Genomic DNA, 19,566 nt, shown 5'->3' with positions numbered 1-19,566 from the left:
TTCTAAAAGCCTATTGTTTGTTTTCTTAAAGGAATATTGGAAATTCGTCGAAGCTGTTTTCAAAATTTGTAAAATCGGAGTAAATTTGATGTCATTGCGTGTTTGTTGCTTATGAACCAAGGGGCTCCTAGAATTTTGCGAACTATTTTATTCTCGCAGGTTTGGATCGTTTTTAAATGAGTTGCTCTGGCATGAAGCCACACAGTCGAGGCGTAAGATAGCAATGGTTTATTGGAGGAGTTTTAAAGTAATAATTTAGTTTTCAGGGCTAACGGAGAGTTAGATTTGAGCAGTGGAAATGGAGCTGCGTGAATTCCTAGAGACTTCTCGGTTTTTTTATTTGATATGGCTAGCCCAAGTTAACCGCTTGTGCAATAGAACGCACAGATATTTGGTAGTCTGGCAATTTCGAATTCGAGTATTGCCGTAGAACAGCTGGTAACCTTCTCTGGCTTTCGGGCGTCTTGAGAAGACAACGTGCGTGCATTTTCCGGCATTTACGCTGAGTTTCCAATCCTCAGCCCAGTCTTCATATGCATGAAGATGTTCTTGCATGATGTCGGCGGTTCGGTGAGGGTCGGAACACTGGGCCAAAATGGTCGTATCATCGGCATATTGGTAAAGGTGAGTTTGCGGAGACGTTGGGGTATCATTAACGAAAAGGTTGAACAAGGTAGGGGAAAGGATTGCGCCTTGCGTCACGCCAGAGAAAATTGAATGCAAATGGGAAGCAGAGGAATTACAGGAAAATACAGTGTGAGATGAGTGTGCTGTTGAATCCATTAGTTATGTCGTCAACCAATCGGATGATTTGGTGAGTGGTGGCGGTGTGCTGTTGAAATCCTGTTTGTTCTGGCCGGATGATGTCGTGGTCTTGAAGAAAGTTGCGGAGTCGGATGTGAATTACCGGTTTAAAAGAGCTTGGACAAGGTATTAAGCAAGCTGATTGGATGGTATGATTTCGGGTCCGAAGGTTTGTTGGGCTTTGTAATCATGATAACTTAAGCTAATTTCCTAAAGCTAATAAAATTATAAAATTGAAAATAGATTGTTGAATAAACGACTTACAATTTGGAGCATTTGATTCGGGTGATTGCGGAGAAGACTATTGATTATTCCGTCGGGACCAGGCGCAGATTTCTTTTTCAAGCTGTTAACGACGGAGATGATTTCTGTAGCCGTAGTAAAATCAGGCGCGGAAATAGGGCATTAGAGTAAACTCAGCCAATTTGCGGTGCATTCTTCATCTAGCGAAGACGGCAGTTCATTGCAGAAGCGGTGTTCCAACATTTCTGCGAATAAATTGGCTTTTTCTTCGTTTGTGACTGCTCGGTCGGCTGATGATGATAGGGCAGGCATCTGACGGCGAGATTTTTTGAGAGCTCTAGCAATCGGCCAAACTGTTCCATCTGCGCCGCGTAAAGATTCGATTTTCGCATTCCATTTGCCACAGCGATGTTTTTAAATAGCGCGCTGGACGCGGTTTCGCTGGGCAATCTCCCACCATTGCATTTTTTAGTCGTTCCCAATTTCTATCTAATGTTAATGTGATGTCGGCTTCCTATATTATCCACAGAATTTTCACCCTTTCCTTAACTTCCTATAAATCATTTTCCAAATTTTCCTCATTTAATAGGTTTAAGTAGCAAGATTTATTCCTATTTAATGGCATACCGCTCATTTCGGTATATTTTTTTATGATGCCGTTTACTGTATTATAATCTTGCTTATTTTTTAGTATAACTGTGACGTCTTCTGCATAAGAAATCGCCGGAAAACTGAAGTTATTTATTTTTATCCCAATTTCCCTCTCTTCCAGTATCTCTAAAACTGGATTTAATTGCAGGCAGAGTAGAAGCATTGAGAGAGGGCATCCCTGCCTCGGGGATTTCCCCACTTCAGTCCAGTCCGTCGTATGACTCATTAATTTTTATTTTAACGAAGATTCCATTCAATAGTGTAATTATCATCCTTATTATTCTACTGGGGAACACCATTTCTCCATAATTGAGTACAAAAATTCCATATTTACCTTATCAAAGGCTCTCTCAAAATCAAGAGATAGGAGTTGTAAGTTTTTCAGCCCCAAATCGTTTTTTAATACTATTAAATCTCTTATTACTTTGGTTGCGTCTAAAATGTTCTCCCCATTCGTTTTCAAAGCAAATTGTAACGGATGTAGAACCTCATTTGAAACCTGCATTAGTTTAGTTTTCATCATTTTGGCTAGGATTTTATAGTCAGTATTGAGGACCGTTATCGGCCTGTATTCCTGTATACTGGGATTTACCACTTATGGGATCATATTATTTTTCCCTCCCTCTGAGAAGGCGTTAGTATCCCAGTACTAAGATTATATTTTATTCCCTCAAACAGTTGTTCCTTAATAATTTTCCCAACGGTTTTATAAAAATCGGTTCCCAACCCGTCTGTCCCCGCCGCCCTTCCTCTTTTCATATCTCTTACAGCCTCCTGCAAATCCTCTAGTGTAAAATCCCCTACAATTTTTCTTTTACTTTCCCCCGAAAGAACTCTGTTGGGATTATACCCCCTAGAATTTGATATATTTCCTTAAGTAAGACTATTTTTGAAGTAATCAAACACGTAATCTAATACTTCCTTTACTCCCGTGAGGATTTTTGCCACCGTTACTATCTCCAACTCCCACTAGAGCAGATGTTAAGTCCTCCTCGCAATTAGTGTGGCTATATATCTTCGGAAAAGAAGTTAATAAAATATGTTTCAGGTCTTAAGCAGACTGGTATGCATTTGGGTGAGTATTGCACCCATGCTGTTGCCTTACAACCGAAAACATATTTTCTAATGCATCTTGGTTTATAGCCCGTCTCTCAAGCCTTTCTAATTTGAACTCCTCCTTTAGGTAGGTGATGGAAAAGGGAAACCATGGTTATCAACCACCCATTAAGGCTAGGTGGCTGTTTTGTGCAACCAACAAAAAAGCCTCTGCTCAATTTCTTGGCCGCGACTTCCAGTAATTTCAAAAGATTGCTCCCTTCATGCATGGCAAATCGGAATTTCTGCAATTCATTTTTAATGGTGTCACAATTTAAAGTGTCAAAGAAATCATCCATGAATTTTAAAAAAATTGCCGTTTCTTTGGCACTGCTATCTAAATTTCCCAAGGCCAAATACACTGACATCGCCAGGCTTACTGACCGGCTACATACCTGAGCTGCCAAATTGACACGCATTTTTTTCAAAGGCCATAGATACGCATGTCTGTCTGTTATTTTTGGGAATTGATTTTGTTTTCAGAGGATGATCAATTTCAAAGAAATTTTGTATATGGCTCCATGTATCAACTTCACCTTCAATATTAAAATTACTCTTTAACAAATTGTTTCTCATGGATTGTATTTGGTGAGGGGTGTAGACCAGGAAGTGAACTATATTTTCTTTAATTTTGAGAAATGGCTTATCGTGAGATATTTTAGAATTTAGGCCAACCCTTGATTTATAGGTGCTTGATCGCAGATAATAACCACAACTTTGAAGCCTGTTGCATGAACGCTATAGCAGCTTTCAATGATAGGTAGTAGTGAACGGGCTGAGAACTGAGCATGGGTTGTCCAAAATCCTAAGCACTGCTTCCATTTTTTTTGTTATGACCTTTATGATCACAGACAGGCTATCGCGGGATGGAAATGGAACGATGTTCATACAACTATAACCCGAAGGACCAGAGAAATACTACGCACTTTTAAATATTCAAAAAAATATATATTTATAACTTTAACAATATCATGGAAATAGTGAATAATAATAATGGGGGAATTTTACTTATCAGTATAATAATGGGGGAAATTTCACTTATCAGTCAGTCTTCAGTCAGTAAGCCTTCTTGTCTGGAGGTCCGCCGACACTTGGGGGGCGGGGGAGGGGCTGGGGCAGCTGAGGCACCACACATTCTCACTATGAGTTCCACACACTGACTGACACAACTGACTCCGAGATTGACGACGACTGGTCGCACGCACGCACACACACAAAATTGAATATCGGAATATAACTACGCCCTCCGGTGGCAGTTACGTCAACTAAAACATACTTCTGTTTACGGAACAGAGGCCATGGGTTCCATACATAGGCTCAGGTATGATACTATGTCACTGAAGCCAAATATTTTGTTACTACCTTGGTCATAATATAAATTTCCCTTTATGGGTATTTTTTATCAAAAAGGAGGGCTACAGGCAAGTACTGTAGCTTAAAAATTTTTGAAATGCCTTTCAAAGCATGAATCATATTAATGTAAATGCTTGGACTAATAAGAAGGCTGCTGAACCATCGCCTTAGGCTGCTTTCAGGTGGTAGGCATTGGGTTTCTTTAAAAAACGATAACCCTTTGGGCTGTGATATTATAAATAAATGAAAAAGTTTTACATTGCTAGTGGCCATCTTAAACTACGTTAACAATAAATGTGCCAGTTTCATGTATGTCTAAAATAGTTTCATAATTTCTGTACTTAGGGAAAGAGCTGACCTTTCAATAAGCTCCCTTATCCCATCCTGGTAACTAATGGAGCCATCCTTTTCATTCGAAAAATCTTTGACCTGAGAGCTGCTATCTTATTTCGTCATCCAATGATCTTTCTCTTTGTCCGGGGAGTACAGTGACTGTTTGGTGTTGATGGAGTTGTATCTCCTGAAGCGAGAAAGAAAATGACATACTCAAACCTATGAATGACTAAATACATTTTTTTAATATGTCACTGTATTTTTACACACAGTTAATGCTTTCAGGAACGAATTGTGGGAGTGGCGATTAAAGCGCACAGTTATCCTCAATGATGCATAGGGTTGTCAAAAATGGCTCGGAAATCTAAGAATTTGTATTATATTGACTCCACAAGCGTTCCAAAATTCGCTGTAATGAAAATCGAAACTGTTCATTTACGAAAAATATGACCAAAGAAATGATTTTACGCGCGGGGGTTATGAAATGACCCAGAAACTAAGTATATGATGGCCTGAAATCATGAGTCTATATATCTATTTATGTGCATAAAATTCATGTAATATATATAATGAACTTCATAATATATACATAATACAATGAGCATTTATCCTCCCCCCACCCGCATTCACCCTCTCCCACCATACAACCTCCCCCACGTATCTGACGGCACTGCATCCCTTCACAAATTCATAATATTCGAACAGACAATCTTTCACGGTTGCCAATAATGATTTCATTGAATATATTGTTTACAAATGGTACACAATGAACTGCCCTCAAGTGCTTATAAGCCAATGAAGAAACTATAAAACTTAAGATCTTACTTTGGGGACCAGCGCCCCCGCGGACCCGAGCGCACCGGGGAGACAACCTTATTAATAAACCCTTCGTAAGCTCGGATAGCATTCAGACGGCATGTGACTCCGCGGTTCTTCCGTACATGGGGGAGAAGGGGACCCTGATGGGTGAGTTCTCCGGCTCCCAGGTGGGCGTCGGATATCCGGTATGGGCTAAAGTTCAATACTCCACTTCGGCCCTGGATTCCACGCAAAACGGGCGGCCGGGAATAGCCCAGATCGGTCCTTCGGCTCTTGGCGGCTCCTTTTGAGCGTATGCCTGGCCGGGTTAGTGCTGGAGATAAGGGGGTCTTCGTAGGGCGTCCGAAGGCGTGTGGGCTCGGAGGGCCCCCGCGCTGGAGGTTCTAACCCGAAAGAGACAACCTATCGAAGGTTCCTGTATCCCTTGGGTAGCCCTGGTGACACAACAGATCGCGGTTCGGCGTCCCGTATGGGTGGCTCCGTGGTGGGTGGGGAACCCCCCGCGCCGTTGGCTCTAACCAGAAAGAGACTCCCTTGTCAAAGGTTCCTATAGCCGTGGCGATTACACCGGATCTCGGTGTGGCGTTCCGAATGTGTGGCCCCCTTGTGGGTGGGGAGCCCAGGGGAGGAATTCAATGTATTTGGATGGCTGAAGAAACTACCTCCAACCAAAAGATCCTGTCCAGACGACGAATGAGTCTTAAGTATACGGCGCTAGTCAGCGCTACCTAGTAATGAGGTGCCAGAAGGAAGGGAAGAACCTGAAAAAGTTGTTTCCCTTCCTTATTCGTAAAAATTTATCGGGTTTGGTTCCTGGGGAGCTTAAATCAGCTAAAAAGCTTCGCGATGGTACACTGCTCATTGAAACTGGTAATTAAGCCCTGAGTGAAAACCTACTAAACGTTTATGATATTCCCGTCAGGGTCGAGGTGCACTCCACCCTAAACACCTGTCGGGGAGTTGTAAGCCACTTTGATCTGCTGTACGTTGAGATCGACGAGATAAAACGTGAGATAGCATCCCAAGGAGTCTCTGATGCTCGTCGACTCACTACAAGGCGCAACGGAGAGAGAATAGACTCGACATCTGTCGTACTCACGTTCGCGCGCGACAAACTCCCTGACAGTGTGTTCATCGGTTACGAATCGGTCCCAGTGCGGCCATTCATACCGGCACCCCTGAGATTCTTCCAGTGCCCCCAGTTCGATCATATGGCCACGAGGAGCCAAGGCAAGGCCACCTGCCCACGATGCGGCCTGGACAAGCATGAGGGTGAGTGCAATGGTGACCAGCGTTGCGTGAACTGCGAGGGTGCTCATCCCGTGTACTCCCGCAAATGCCCGAAGTTGATAGAAGAGCGAAAAATAATGGAGATCAAGACAGTCGATAAGATCCCGTACGTTGAGGCGAGGAAAAAGTACAGAGCTCAAGTAGCTCCTACTTTCTCCAGATCTTTCGCCCAAATCGCTTCCGCTCCTATCGGCAAGATCACTATCTCGACTCAGACGGAAGAAAATATGAACAATAAGGCTGGAGAACAAAAAATCGGCCGCGCCGGCTAAGGCCACAGATCTGGCAAACAAGAATAAAGTCGTGGGAACGAAATCTCCAAATAAGAAACCTAACAAAAACAACGCTGGAGCTACACAAACCAAACGTGGGAACTTTCAGTCCCCCGGCCCCTCTGATAAGGCTCCGAAGAGCCAAACCAATTTAATGGAGTTAGAAAACCTATCCGATACGGATATTTTAAAAATTGAGAGCAGAGGGAAGGAGAGTCACGTCAAGCGCCTCAAGCGCCCTTCGTGACTCAACTGCTCTTATCAGTTTTAATCCTATGTTATATTTTTAATCATGGCTTTTATCGTGCAGTGGAACTGCAACGGTTTTTATAGGCATAAGGAGGAGCTTGAAATTTTAATCAGAGATTTTAACCCTTCCTATATATGTTTGCAGGAAACGCGTTTTAAGGATACAGACAAGGGATATTTAAAACATTTTAACGCTTTTAGACTGGACGATACTAGTGGCCAACGAGCCCATGGTGGAGTGGCGGTTTTTGTTCGGGAGGCACTTTACACCTCCCGAATAATTCTTAACACACCGTTTCAAGCGGTAGCGGTGACGGTGCACGCTCCCGAGGCGATAACGGTGTGCAACGTTTACCTGCCGGAGGGTGCACCCGTCACCCGTTTAAATCTAGAATCCCTTGTTCACCAGCTGCCTCAGCCGTTCGTTTTACTTGGAGATTTTAATGCTCACGATCGTTTATGGGGAAGCACTGCGGGACAGTGCAACCGCAGTGGACGCATTTTATCAAGTTTTATTATTGATCTTAACCTAGTTTTACTCAATAATGGAAAGTAAACCCGTTTTAACTCTTTCAGCGGTGATTCTCCCCCATTGACTTGTGTATATTATCGACGAGTTTGATCAATATACTCAGATTCTCTATGCATTAGGACTATAGTGGGAGCGATCACTTTCCCCTATTAATCAGACGGGAACGGGAATTTTAACCCTGATTTTATTAGACCAGGCAGTTGGACCTTTCGGAAAACCGATTGGCCTTGTTTTAGGTCCAGTTTCAACTACGTGAAGGACAAAAACTGCGACGGTGTATCAAACGTGCATCATTTGAGGTCCAGCACTATTGAAGCCGCCGAAATTAGCATACCACGATCTCGAAGCATCCTTCCTAGATACGCGGTGCCATGGTGGGGTGAAGCCTGCGCAGAAGCCATTCGAAAACGCAAGAAAGCTCTGCGAATTTTCAACAAGTACCATTCGGAAAATAATCTCTCCGCCTTTCGGCGACTGAGAGCTAAAGCGCGTCAGATGATTAAAGAAACTAAGAGGACTTCTTGGATGAAGTTTTTCTCTGGTGTGAACCATAGGACTCCGCTTGCACAGGCATGGCGCAAGGTGAGGAGCATATCGGGTAACAACCAGCATCTCGGTATATCCTCTCTTAAAGTCGATGGAAAGGTTATCACTCCTCCAGCTGCCATTGGGGATGTATTTGGTCAATTACTCGCCAAAGTGAGCAGTGACGAATGTTACGAAGCATCTTTTTCAATCCTGAAGCAACGGCTTGAGAACATTCCGATTACCTTTAACGAGTCTCATACGACGGCAGATTACAACATCCCATTTACCATCTAGGAGTTGAAATCTGTCATCCATGACTCCCATGATACGTCCCGAGGATCCGATGAAATCCACAACGCTTTCCTCCGAATTCTATCGGAGACGGCGTTGCTGGAAGTCCTTCAAACTTATAATGAACTCTGTGCTGCCGGCACAGGCTTCGACGTTTGTAACCTATCAAGACTTACAGACTGCGTAGAATAGTCCTACGGCAGTGGAGTGAGGTATGGACGAACGTAACGAACAACAAACTTAGAATGATCAATCCGGTTACGTCAATGTGGCCCTCTTCCGTTGGGAGGAATTGTAGGGAGGAGGTCATCATTGCAAGACTGAGAATCGGTCATTGCGCCCTGATACATTCCTATCTCTTCACCGAAGAGAAGATCCCACCTCGATGTGGCTATTGTGGCTGCCCTTTGACTGTGACCTCCTGACGGAGTTTGATGAGTACCAGTTTACGCGAGACAGGATAGGCGTCAGGGGCAACCTATAATGTATTCTGGGCGATGACCCTGACCGCCTAAGCGATCGAATTCATTTAGAAATCTGATCTTATAAATTCGATTTGATTGGCTTAACTTTTTCATCAATATTCTCAACAGTGGCGCACCTAACTGAAATACAAGTATATGCTTATGTCGCAATTTGATTGCGCGTGGTGCTAATGACATTAGCTGTCGACGCACCCGTAACCCCAAACCAACTACTACCTATTCACAGTTATTCCTGGTTTTCACTGAAAATTTTAATCCTGTGTGAGGAAATGTTTTCACACTTTCGACGTCATATATATATATTCCCACTTTTCGCACGGAAGCTTCCTATGAATCATTTCATTTTCGTGTCGCAACACGTCGCATCATTAAGATACACGTGTATTTGGTCTCCTTTTATGTCGCAAAATGATATTGTGGACTCGTTCTTACCATTCATGCTTAAGATTAGGGGTGATACTACTCTCCACATTTCCGCATAAAAATTAATTTCATCTGAGTAAACATGTTTCATTGCACCGCAGCATTATCGAGACTAACAAAATAGGTATCCATTCCAGAATAAACAGTCTCGTACGAATTTGTAAACTCACAATAAATGAGAAGGCGGGGGAAGGAGAAAATTTATCTTGTTCCTTGGTTTTTAAGGGTGGGGAAGAGAGTTGACCGTAAGAGCGTGGGGAGGGTTGGGAATTGTGTACTGACAGTTGGTCTGAGGTGAGGCTGTCTTCAGGTGCTCGGAGGTTTTTTATCCCGATTAGCTTAGGGAGGCCAGGGAGCGGGGAATAAAAGGGAAAACATGGTCATTAGTGACATTTTCTTTCCTATTAATGGCCGAAACGGTGCACAATTTTTCCCAAATGTCCATTTTTGCCCCCTTTTTTACCCGGCGCACCATTTCTGGAATGAAAACAGCCGGTGTCCATCTTCTAGGAATCTACCGATTCGATCGATGGATTTTTCTTCCTCATAGGAAAATCCACTAGGATTGGAAGCATATTAATTGCGTTTCGCTTGGTTTCGCTGTTAGTAGGGCCAGCCCGCCTTTGTGACGGTGCGGGATTCCTCGTCCGTTCCCTTCCTTCCCTATCCCCACCCCGGGTGGGCGTCGTCGGGCTGTCATCGCGGCGGCGCCTCCTTCCTTATTCCTTCCAGTCCTTCCCCTTCTGGGTGCAGAGGAGAAAAGCTAGCGCTTACAGTCCCTGCCCCAGGAGTGTATCCCCGCGAACCCGCCCTAGGGTTTCGTTTCCATTGTCCATCTTCTAGGAGGTGAGCCACGAAGTGGGATTTCCCTTCCTCATTTTCAAAATCCCTCTTCTGCTCGGACCTGCAAACTTCTCCCCGTCTGTTCAATGTAAGACGCCATTCAATCTCCACACTCAAGCCTATAAATTCCACTTTGGTCCCTGTTATTGAGAGCGTCTTTTACGCGGGGAAGCAAATATATTACGTTTTTTTCTATTGTGGAAGGCTGATTTGATGCCAAGATGATTTAGAAATTTACCTACTCTTAGGGAAGCATTACTAATGTAATTTATTTTCCTTCAGTCTCGAGCTTTCAGAGGTTCAAATGAATGTATCTATCTAAGGAAAATTTATTTTTTCTTTTTCGCCACCATGTTATTTATCATAGCTCCCGTGAAACCATCAGCTCTGGCTATAGAGTTAATGATGGATAACTCCTTACAATATTCCTCATTTGTGAGGGGAATGTCAACAGCTCTGTGGACCATGCTGTGGAAGGCTGCTAGATTATGACTAGGAGGATGTTTTGAATTGGCATGGAAAATATGATCAGTGCATGTTGGTTTCCGATAAATACCAAACATGTGTTTACCATTCTATAATAATGATAGTAATATCTTTATTTGACCAACGATTTGTAAAAAGCAAATATATGGCAAGTCAAAGTGATACATATAATTTTATCAGACACAGAGCACATGGGATATATCAGAAAAAAGAGCAAATTGATATAAACACAAAGATGATAGATACATAAAAAAGAAACGCATAATTTTTTCAAACATAAGGAAATCAGGCGATGCAAACATGGAGATTTAAACAAGATAAATAAAAGATAGACAAAAGAAAGATGCCTATATGCACTTTGCACTGAATTAGTCCAGGCTATAGAAAGCATTTAATATCAGATAGTCCTTGAGATTACGTTTGAATAAATTTAGTTCTTTTACTAACTTGAGGGTGACAGGTAAATTGTTATACAATTTAATTCCAATAGCTAAGGGACTGTTTAATGTTATTGATGAGAGATGATGGGTCTGATGAACATGTTTACTAGTGCGGGTGAAATGAGTATGGATATTCGCATTTGATTCAACTAGGTGGAGGTTTTGTTTGATGAAGAGTAACAGATTTAGGATATAGGCACAGGGTAATGTGAGTAATTTATGAGATAGGAAGTGGGGTTTACATGATTTTCTATACGGCAAGTTTAGGATGATACGTAAGGCACGTTTCTGAAGGAGAAAGACTTTATTCAATAGGGTGGGTGAGCCACCCCAGAGTAAGATGCAATAGGTAGCTGTGCTATAGAAATGGCCAAAATAAACAGTAAGTAAAATATTTCTGGGCACAGAGGATTTTAGATATCGTAAACAAAATATTGAGGAGTGCAGTAGTGAAATAAGTATGGAGACATGGACATTAGGGTGGTGCGAAAAAACTCAAGTTCCAAATTTCGTGTCGTAATAGTGCGGAAAAGTTGCGATACGTTAGTACAAGAAAAACAAAAAAAGAAATATTAAAATCGGACGTCATCTTCCGATCCCGCAAAGCACCTGAAAAAAATGACAAAAATGAAAAAAAATTGTTTTTTTTTGGTTGTAAAAAAATTAAATTAAATTAACATCTTTTAACGCTGTAGCAAAAAATGATTACAAATAGCATAGGGTATTATTTATACATGCATATTTATGGCTTTTAACTGTTATTACCGATCGCACAAGATCATTAAAAATGTATAAATTTTGCTGTTTAGCCAATTTTTCAGAGTTGTGTCATAATAACTTAAGGTAATATTTGAGTCTAAATTACATGTTTGATTATGCAGCTCTTCCTTTGTTTACATATGATTTAATAATATTTAAACAACCCAAAACTCACCGCGGAGAGGTGGCTGCACTTTGAGTTCTACCCACACCCTCCATCCATCTAACCAATGAGGGTTACTGCTTCAAACAATATTTAAATTTATTGTCCTTCTTTTAAATTTTAACTTTTGAAAACTACTTTGTACTGCGATTTAGTGGTAAGGTCTGGCATAATGGACCTTGATTTGAATTAGCCCTAATAAATCCATCTCTGGATCGATAGTCACAAAGCTTAAGGGATACCTCCGTTACCAATTTCACACACGGCTCCATTGCTTGCGTGTGATATGGGAAGTTATAATATCCCAATCTTGTTTATCGCCAGATTCAATGAAGGAAGCTATTTCTTCATTAGTAATTATTCTCATAAGAAGAGGTGGAGTAGATAGTTTGACTACATTCCACTCAATCAGTTCTATATGGTCAGCTATTTCGAAGTTCATGGTAGGAGTAATGAAGTTTACGATAGGTTTGCCTTTTGGTTAAGTCTGTCTGGCTTTAAATACTCTTTTAAGCCCCAGCTCTCTAATGTGCCTTCTGTAATAAAAAACCATCGCCATCAATACATTCTCTTCGTGATCAAAGTTAGAGTTCCGTTCAATAACAGGGAAAACTACTTTCTTTTAATATCCAGGTATGTATCGAGAGGTTTCCTTTGCTCTGTTCACACGACCCATCTAGCATGTGAAAATGGTCCAGTATCCCGGTTTGCTAAGTCATTTGGAAAGTCGCCACTTGTGATTGCTTGACTAATGTCAATAAGGTATCTTTGGTACTTGCTCAAAAGTTATCTATCAACTTGTAGAATTTCACATTCAATTGTTTGGAAATGCAGTTTGGAAGCTTTCCATAACCATTCATATTAGTCCAATTGGCCCACTTATGATTTTGGCCACTTGTTTCTCCATCTAAATGGAAAATATGAAAAAAGTAATTCAATGAAATGAAGTAACCCAACTGCCCACTGCAGCGGGTGTCATTGGTGTTTTACGAGCTTTCAATTAGTGCAACCTTTCCATCTAATATTGATGTTCGTGCCATCACAGCAAACTAACTCTAAGAACTCTAATGATAATCCTTGATCAGAGAGATAAGATAGTATGGAGACCACTATATCTTTATCAGACCCGGAGCTTGGAGAAACATAACTCAAATACACAAAAGCCGGTTCTTTTATTAGAGAATGGTGTTCCGCTATAACTGTCCGACAGTACTAATAATAATAATAATTTGTTACTCCTACATTTGTTTTTTACGTCTTAATACACTCCTTCGATTCAATCATTTCTATTACTATGGTATTGTCTACCCTTCTACATCGGTCAATGAACTTAGAAGTATATTCTTCAGTTATAACACCAATGTCTACAAGTACACTTGATGCTATAGCAGCAGCTGTACGGTGATACACCCCGCATTGATCACAATGAAAAGCTGTACTTTGGAATTTTACCCTCATTTGCCATGGTGATTTATATTTTTTTGGATGTACTTGGCATGTAATCTTCCGAGTCAACAAATTTCTCCTTGATTGTTGAACTATGCGTTGCGTCATTTAAAACCTCAACATCTTCACTTTCGGTTTCAATAGGGTTAACATGCTGCCTTTTTAAAGTGAAATTTTGCGTTTCAATTCTAGTGGTCAGTTTTATTGTCTTTTTTGATCTTAAGAGCTAATTAAAACTTCTCAAAAATTATTCTCAAGTAATTATTACAAAACTCTGAAAAATAGGCGAAATTGCAAAATTTATACATTTTAATGATCTTGTATGATCGGTAATAACAGTTAAAAGCCATAATAATGCATATATAAATAATACCCTTTGCTATTTGTAATCATTTTTTGCTACAGCGTTAAAAGGTATTAATTTAATTTAATTTTTTTACAACGAAAAAAAAACAATTTTTTTCATTTTTGTCATTTTTTCAGGTGCTTTGCGGGATCGGAAGATGACGTCCGATTTTAATAATTCTTTTTTTGTTTTTCTTGTACTAACGTATCGCAACTTTTCCGCACTATTACGACACGAAATTTGGAACTTGAGTTTTTCGCACCACCCTAATGGACATCCCATTTTCCTGTACTGGATATGTACACCTAAAAGTTTTATGCATCTTGTTGATTTTATTATGGTGCCATCCAGCATTATATCTGGAATTTTTCTCCTGCAATTATGTTAAAATAAATCCAATTCAGTTTTTTTGCTATTTTAGCTTGAGAGTGTTCCTAATGCTCCATTCAAATACTGAGTCAAGTAAAACTTGAGCTTTTGGAACTAATAAGTCAATGTTGGGGGATGAGATTAAAAAGGGATGAGATAAAAATCAGCATAGGTTACATTACCAACATTGCTGTTGTTCCCAATCCCTAATAAGTCATTCATAAAAATTATAAATAATAATGGGCCAGATTTCGCAGATCCCTGTGGTACACCAGTTTTTATAGGTAAAGGACCAGAAATGTGTTTCTGTTTATTATGGGTTAAACAAACAATTTGGTATCTGTTGCTTAGGTAGGATAGAATCCAGTTTAAAACCGCACCCCTTATACCAAATACATAGCATTTCTTAAGCAACAGTTGATGGTCAACCATGTCAAAGGCTTTTTATATATAAGATCTAAATCCAGAAGATCTAAAATAAGATTTAAATCCAGAAACATTCCCAGAGTACATTTTTCTCATCCATAGAGTTGAAAATAAAGTGCATTGCATGGAAAAGGGCAAGAGAAGTAGATCGTCCTTTCCTGAAACCCCACTGGCTATTAAGTAACAGTTTATGATCCTCCAAAAATGGAATTAAACGATTAAAAAAGATTTGCTCAAATTTTTTGGAAAACTGCGAGAGCAGTAATATGGGACGAAAGCTATTTAAATCATCACTATCACCTTTACCTTTGTAAATTGGAATAGTTAAACTAGTTTTTAAAGCTTCTGGAAATAGACCCTCTTGTAGGGACCAATTAATGTGGAATAGAAGGGGATCTACTAAGTGATCGTTGCACAGGAAAAGTAAAGACCCAGAGATCTCATCAATGAGGAAAATGCATGAAATTTGTTCATCATGCTAGTTAGTTTCATTGAATAGATTTTCTCACGAATCCAAATATATAAGTCAAAACTCTCCTAGTACTCCACAAACGTCAATAAATGCTAATTAAAAATGCTCAAATATCGCTTGAAGTCACGTGACCTCAAACGCCTTCTGACGTCATCGCACGGTACACCATTCACTTCGCTAAGAGAGAAGAGTGGTAGAGCCTTCAATGAAAGATATCGAAGTAAATATCTTCGTCGAGTTTTTTAGTAGTTCCAAAAGGACAAATTGACTTAATAGGGATTTAAGAAAGCACAATACTTCAGTTTACTTCTGGTCGACTTCCTTATGGCGGCTGATTTTCTGAAAAACAGTGATTGCTTCGTCACTAGCGCGATGCGGGAGTAAAATAAGGCAGGTAAATAACTATGCGATTAATGAAAATTATTTTACTAACGTTTTTAAATATTTATTTATTGTCCATTTAGATTTAATATATCCATTGCTAGCTGAAAATCTATCTTATGTATTTACTTAGTTACCTACCATGCGGAACTTAGATAGTCTTCACTAATCGGCCGGAGTTGAGATCCTAATGATCATGAAAAGGTAAAAAAAGTATTTGATAGACACAGAAATAAGTTTCAAATGCTATTTACTCTGTGCTCAAGTTCCTGTTCTTGAACAGAAACCCACAGCTGAAACGAGACGAAATTTTAGATTTTGCGTTGACATGCAGCGAACTTTATGGGCATCAAAGTAGAAAATACTTAATTTACCTTACCTAAAGCCACATATTTCTCGTATACTCCTTATTTTACCCGTGGTTTAATCGTAATCAGTATTTATTCTCATGAATAGCCACCTTCCTTTATATATATATAATCCTAGCATCGGTGGACTATTAGGAACATTTCTAGGGTTGTTTACAAGGTGAAATGAGTGATACATCCTAAATTTGGTGGTCATCCGAGAAATACTGGCGATTTGATAAAACCATGCGGTAACCCTGCAGGGTTATTCCACTAATCGTATTGCCGGGCCATAAGTCGAAATCGACCATAACCACGGCCTCGGGACATACGTATGGCTTCGAGCGATTCTACTATGAGCGAAAGGCCATAAGTCGGGCGGTAACTAAGGCTTCGAGGCCTTAACTACCGCCTTATGTTATGGCCTGCCTCGGAGGCGGTCATATCGCAGGCCATATGAAGATGGAGCTCGTAACATCGCTAGCCTTGGGAGTTAAAAAAGGGATTTCCGAAGAGTTTATTGTTATAGAAGAGCCGATTATAAAACATGAATCTTGCGCGTGAACATAGGCGTATTCAGCGCGCATTGGCGAGGCATATTGACGAAAGACGTCGTTTTAATATGGAAAGGAGGAGGTTAAGAGATGCAAGCAATCCGTTTGATTATGGTAATGATATTTTTATCAAATATTTTCGGGCGTCAAAAGACGTCGCAACATATTTAAGTAACTCCTTATCAGGTGAATTGAAAAAAAAGAGAGCGGATGGACTTAACGTAACTCTACAGGTAAGGCGTTTAGAAATACTTTTTAAATGAAAGTTCTCGAGAAGCGAACGTACTTTTTTTTGCTTTTTATGCAACAGTTGCTTACGAATTTCTTATTTTTTTGTTTCACAAAGCTGCAACTTCTAATATCCGCACCGTAATTTTTAATATTTCAAGGTTCTCGTCGCGTTACGGTTCTTGGCCGAGGGAGGATATCAAAGAGGTGTAGGGCAGGACTTCTTTTTGGCTGTTAGTCAACCAACAGTTTGCCGATGTGTGAAAAACGTCACTAGGGCCATTTGCAATCGTCTATTTAATGTTTGGGTGAAAATGCCGTCAAATGATCAATAAAAGAACGATATCCAATTGAGGTTACAATTTTATATGGGACCTACATTGAAGACTTTGATATTTAAATTGCTAAATTGCCCAGACAAGGAAACCCTCTTGCATAAATGCAAAATCAAACTTGGGCCTAAACCATACATCTTTTGTACTGAAGGATTTATCTCTGTAGTACTCCCTTGATATATCAAAAAATCATAGGCCAGCCCTGACTTACCGCATAAAAAAAATATTTTTATGCCCCATGGACAAGGTTTTCCTTTCACATATTGTTTCACATTCAGGTGTCCACGAAAAGGAATTATTTGCTCATCAATACAAAGCTTCTTTTCTAGGTCCAGCTCTAAGCATCTTTGCCTGATGACTTCATACATTGGCCTCACCTTCCAAAACCTGTCTGTATTTTTTGGTTTTTTGAGTATATCTACTAAGTGAAGGTTGTTCCTTAGTTGAAAGAACCTATCTCTTGCCATATTATGTTTGAAAATATCAACACCTATTGCACTATCCCAGTACATTCTAACCCGTGGATATTTTAGAACACCCATCATTATGTGCAGACCTAACAGAGTTTTAATTTCATCAGGAGTGGTAGGCTTAAATGATATGTTATGCTGAAGGGCATACATATTTGTTTTCTCGGACATGTCCTGAATCAATGCATTTGGTAGGTAACGTAAGCAATATTCCAAAGGAGCTAATTTCTCACAGTTTTCCTGATTACGGTTTGTTTCAAAGGAAGCCTCAAATGGAACTAATGATCTGTGTCTCCATTTTATATCAGCGCGCTGGGTCAATGCAATATCATTGAAAATATTTCCATCCAGAGCTTCACCGTCATTGAAGACAGCTGATTCATCTTGGCATACCTCCTCGACCTCATTACTGTTTGGCAGAGATACATCTGCTCCTGAAACAAAATTTCAGTCACATTGACACATTCAATCTATCTAAGGATAAAAATATCTAATCTATATGCATATTCACTAATCACATACAGATGCTGATATTTACAAGAATAGTGTTTACCTACCAACACGATTATATTTATTAGTCAAGCATACTTGAGGCACGCATTCTTCTGCATCACTTAGTTCATCACAATCAGATTCATCTCCTTCCTCAATCAACCTGAGAATCTCTTCTGAATCATTTGGATCAATTTTCACTGTAAATAGCATTTTTTTAAATAAGTTCAGTACATGTGTCATGTATGTATGTAGTTTGGGAAAAGTAGTGATTAAAAATAATTATTTGATTATCTTTTTCATACCCTAATGTATTGTTTCTGTATTTGTCAACAAACCCACAAACTAACTCGAACAACCATTGATTTTGAAAAAAAATACTTTGTAAACCAAATGAAAAACAGAAAGTATTGCATTTCTAATTACATTTTGGTTTGAATAATGCTGTTGTTAAAAAAAATTCAACCAGTTGAGGATAAAATAATGAATCAGCATTTAAAATATTTTTCGGCCTTTCTGTTGTTATTCCCATTTATTAACTTGTGTCAAGTGAAAGAAATGCAATTAGTTTCATTTATTAGTACATCAACCAATTATCAATAATTACTATTGCTTCTATATTTGGGGCCAATTTATACAAGGTATTTCCCAAGACCGTGCCCATGTAACCATTTTATGATCAACAAACCTATTCCGATAAGCTTTATATAGTTATTTATTTTGAGATATAAGTATTAATTCTGATAATCATTGAAAATGTCAATAATTATACGAAAACAATCCGAAAAGACAACCGAATTCTCACTACTAAAACATTTCTCATTTTACATCTTCCCCAAAACGATAATAACATCAACAACACTTGAGTCCTAATGTACAGTATACTGTACATGCATATTTCAGGCACGAATATGCAAAATTGATGCAGTATATAAACATTCTATTACTTTCAAATATTACTTGTATGCTTAATTAACATTTTCAATTAGAGAATCAAAGAATAAATGGGTTTCATGTAAAAACATAAAAAATTTAAAATGGACTTACTTGATCGCAGCTTCTTCCTCTCCGCCATCTTGTTTGTTTATTATTGTTGATTCCATAAATAGGCAATTGGCGGCATGGAAACAACGTTGCACGGTAAACAAAACACTAAAGATATTATTTAAATGCTCAAAAGAGATACAAGAGTCTAAATACGCACATATTAATACAATAAATATGATGTACAGTATACTGTACATTTGGAACGAAAGGGTTAATAGAGACATTCTTTCGTGTACATGAAAAATACAAACAGAAATTAAAGGAAAATTATATGAACACAGAAAAAATAAATATTTCAATGACTCACTTCAGTCTTTTTAAAATTATAATCTTCTACTTTTTTAAATTTAAAAAATCTTCAAGCCTGTAAAATAAAAAAGCACAATAGTTTAAAAATTTGTGATATGGATGGGATTTCATAGTGTTATTTAAATCACCTCATTGACCGCTAGAGGAACCTGTGAACATCTCAAGAGCCACAGCTATTCTTTCATTGGTGGCTGCTAGCTCTTTCATTGAATTTGATATGTGTTTAGTTTCCTCCACGAGCAGGGAATGTTGTGTGTGAAGGTTGATTACTCCTTTGATATCCTG

The 19,566-nt window shown here is 39.4% G+C and overlaps 1 protein-coding gene across 1 annotated transcript; it reads right to left on the bottom strand.

Annotated features, from left to right (window-relative positions):
- Positions 1–3,838: 3,838 nt before the first annotated feature.
- Positions 3,839–19,181, bottom strand: LOC124161809 (piggyBac transposable element-derived protein 3-like). The gene is made up of 4 exons (XM_046538049.1): positions 18,973–19,181; positions 17,991–18,125; positions 17,082–17,867; positions 3,839–3,984 (listed from the first exon to the last, which is right to left on the bottom strand). Exons 1-4 carry the CDS (start codon positions 18,998–19,000, stop codon positions 3,839–3,841), a joined length of 1,095 nt encoding a protein of 364 aa, XP_046394005.1. The 5' UTR covers positions 19,001–19,181.
- Between the last annotated feature and the right edge of the window lie 385 nt (positions 19,182–19,566).

Source organism: Ischnura elegans, chromosome 1 (genome assembly GCF_921293095.1).
Source record: "Ischnura elegans chromosome 1, ioIscEleg1.1, whole genome shotgun sequence".
Taxonomy (NCBI): Eukaryota; Metazoa; Arthropoda; class Insecta; order Odonata; family Coenagrionidae; genus Ischnura; species Ischnura elegans.
Note: the sequence above shows the minus strand (reverse complement) of the source record. Positions and strands in the feature narration are given on the sequence as shown.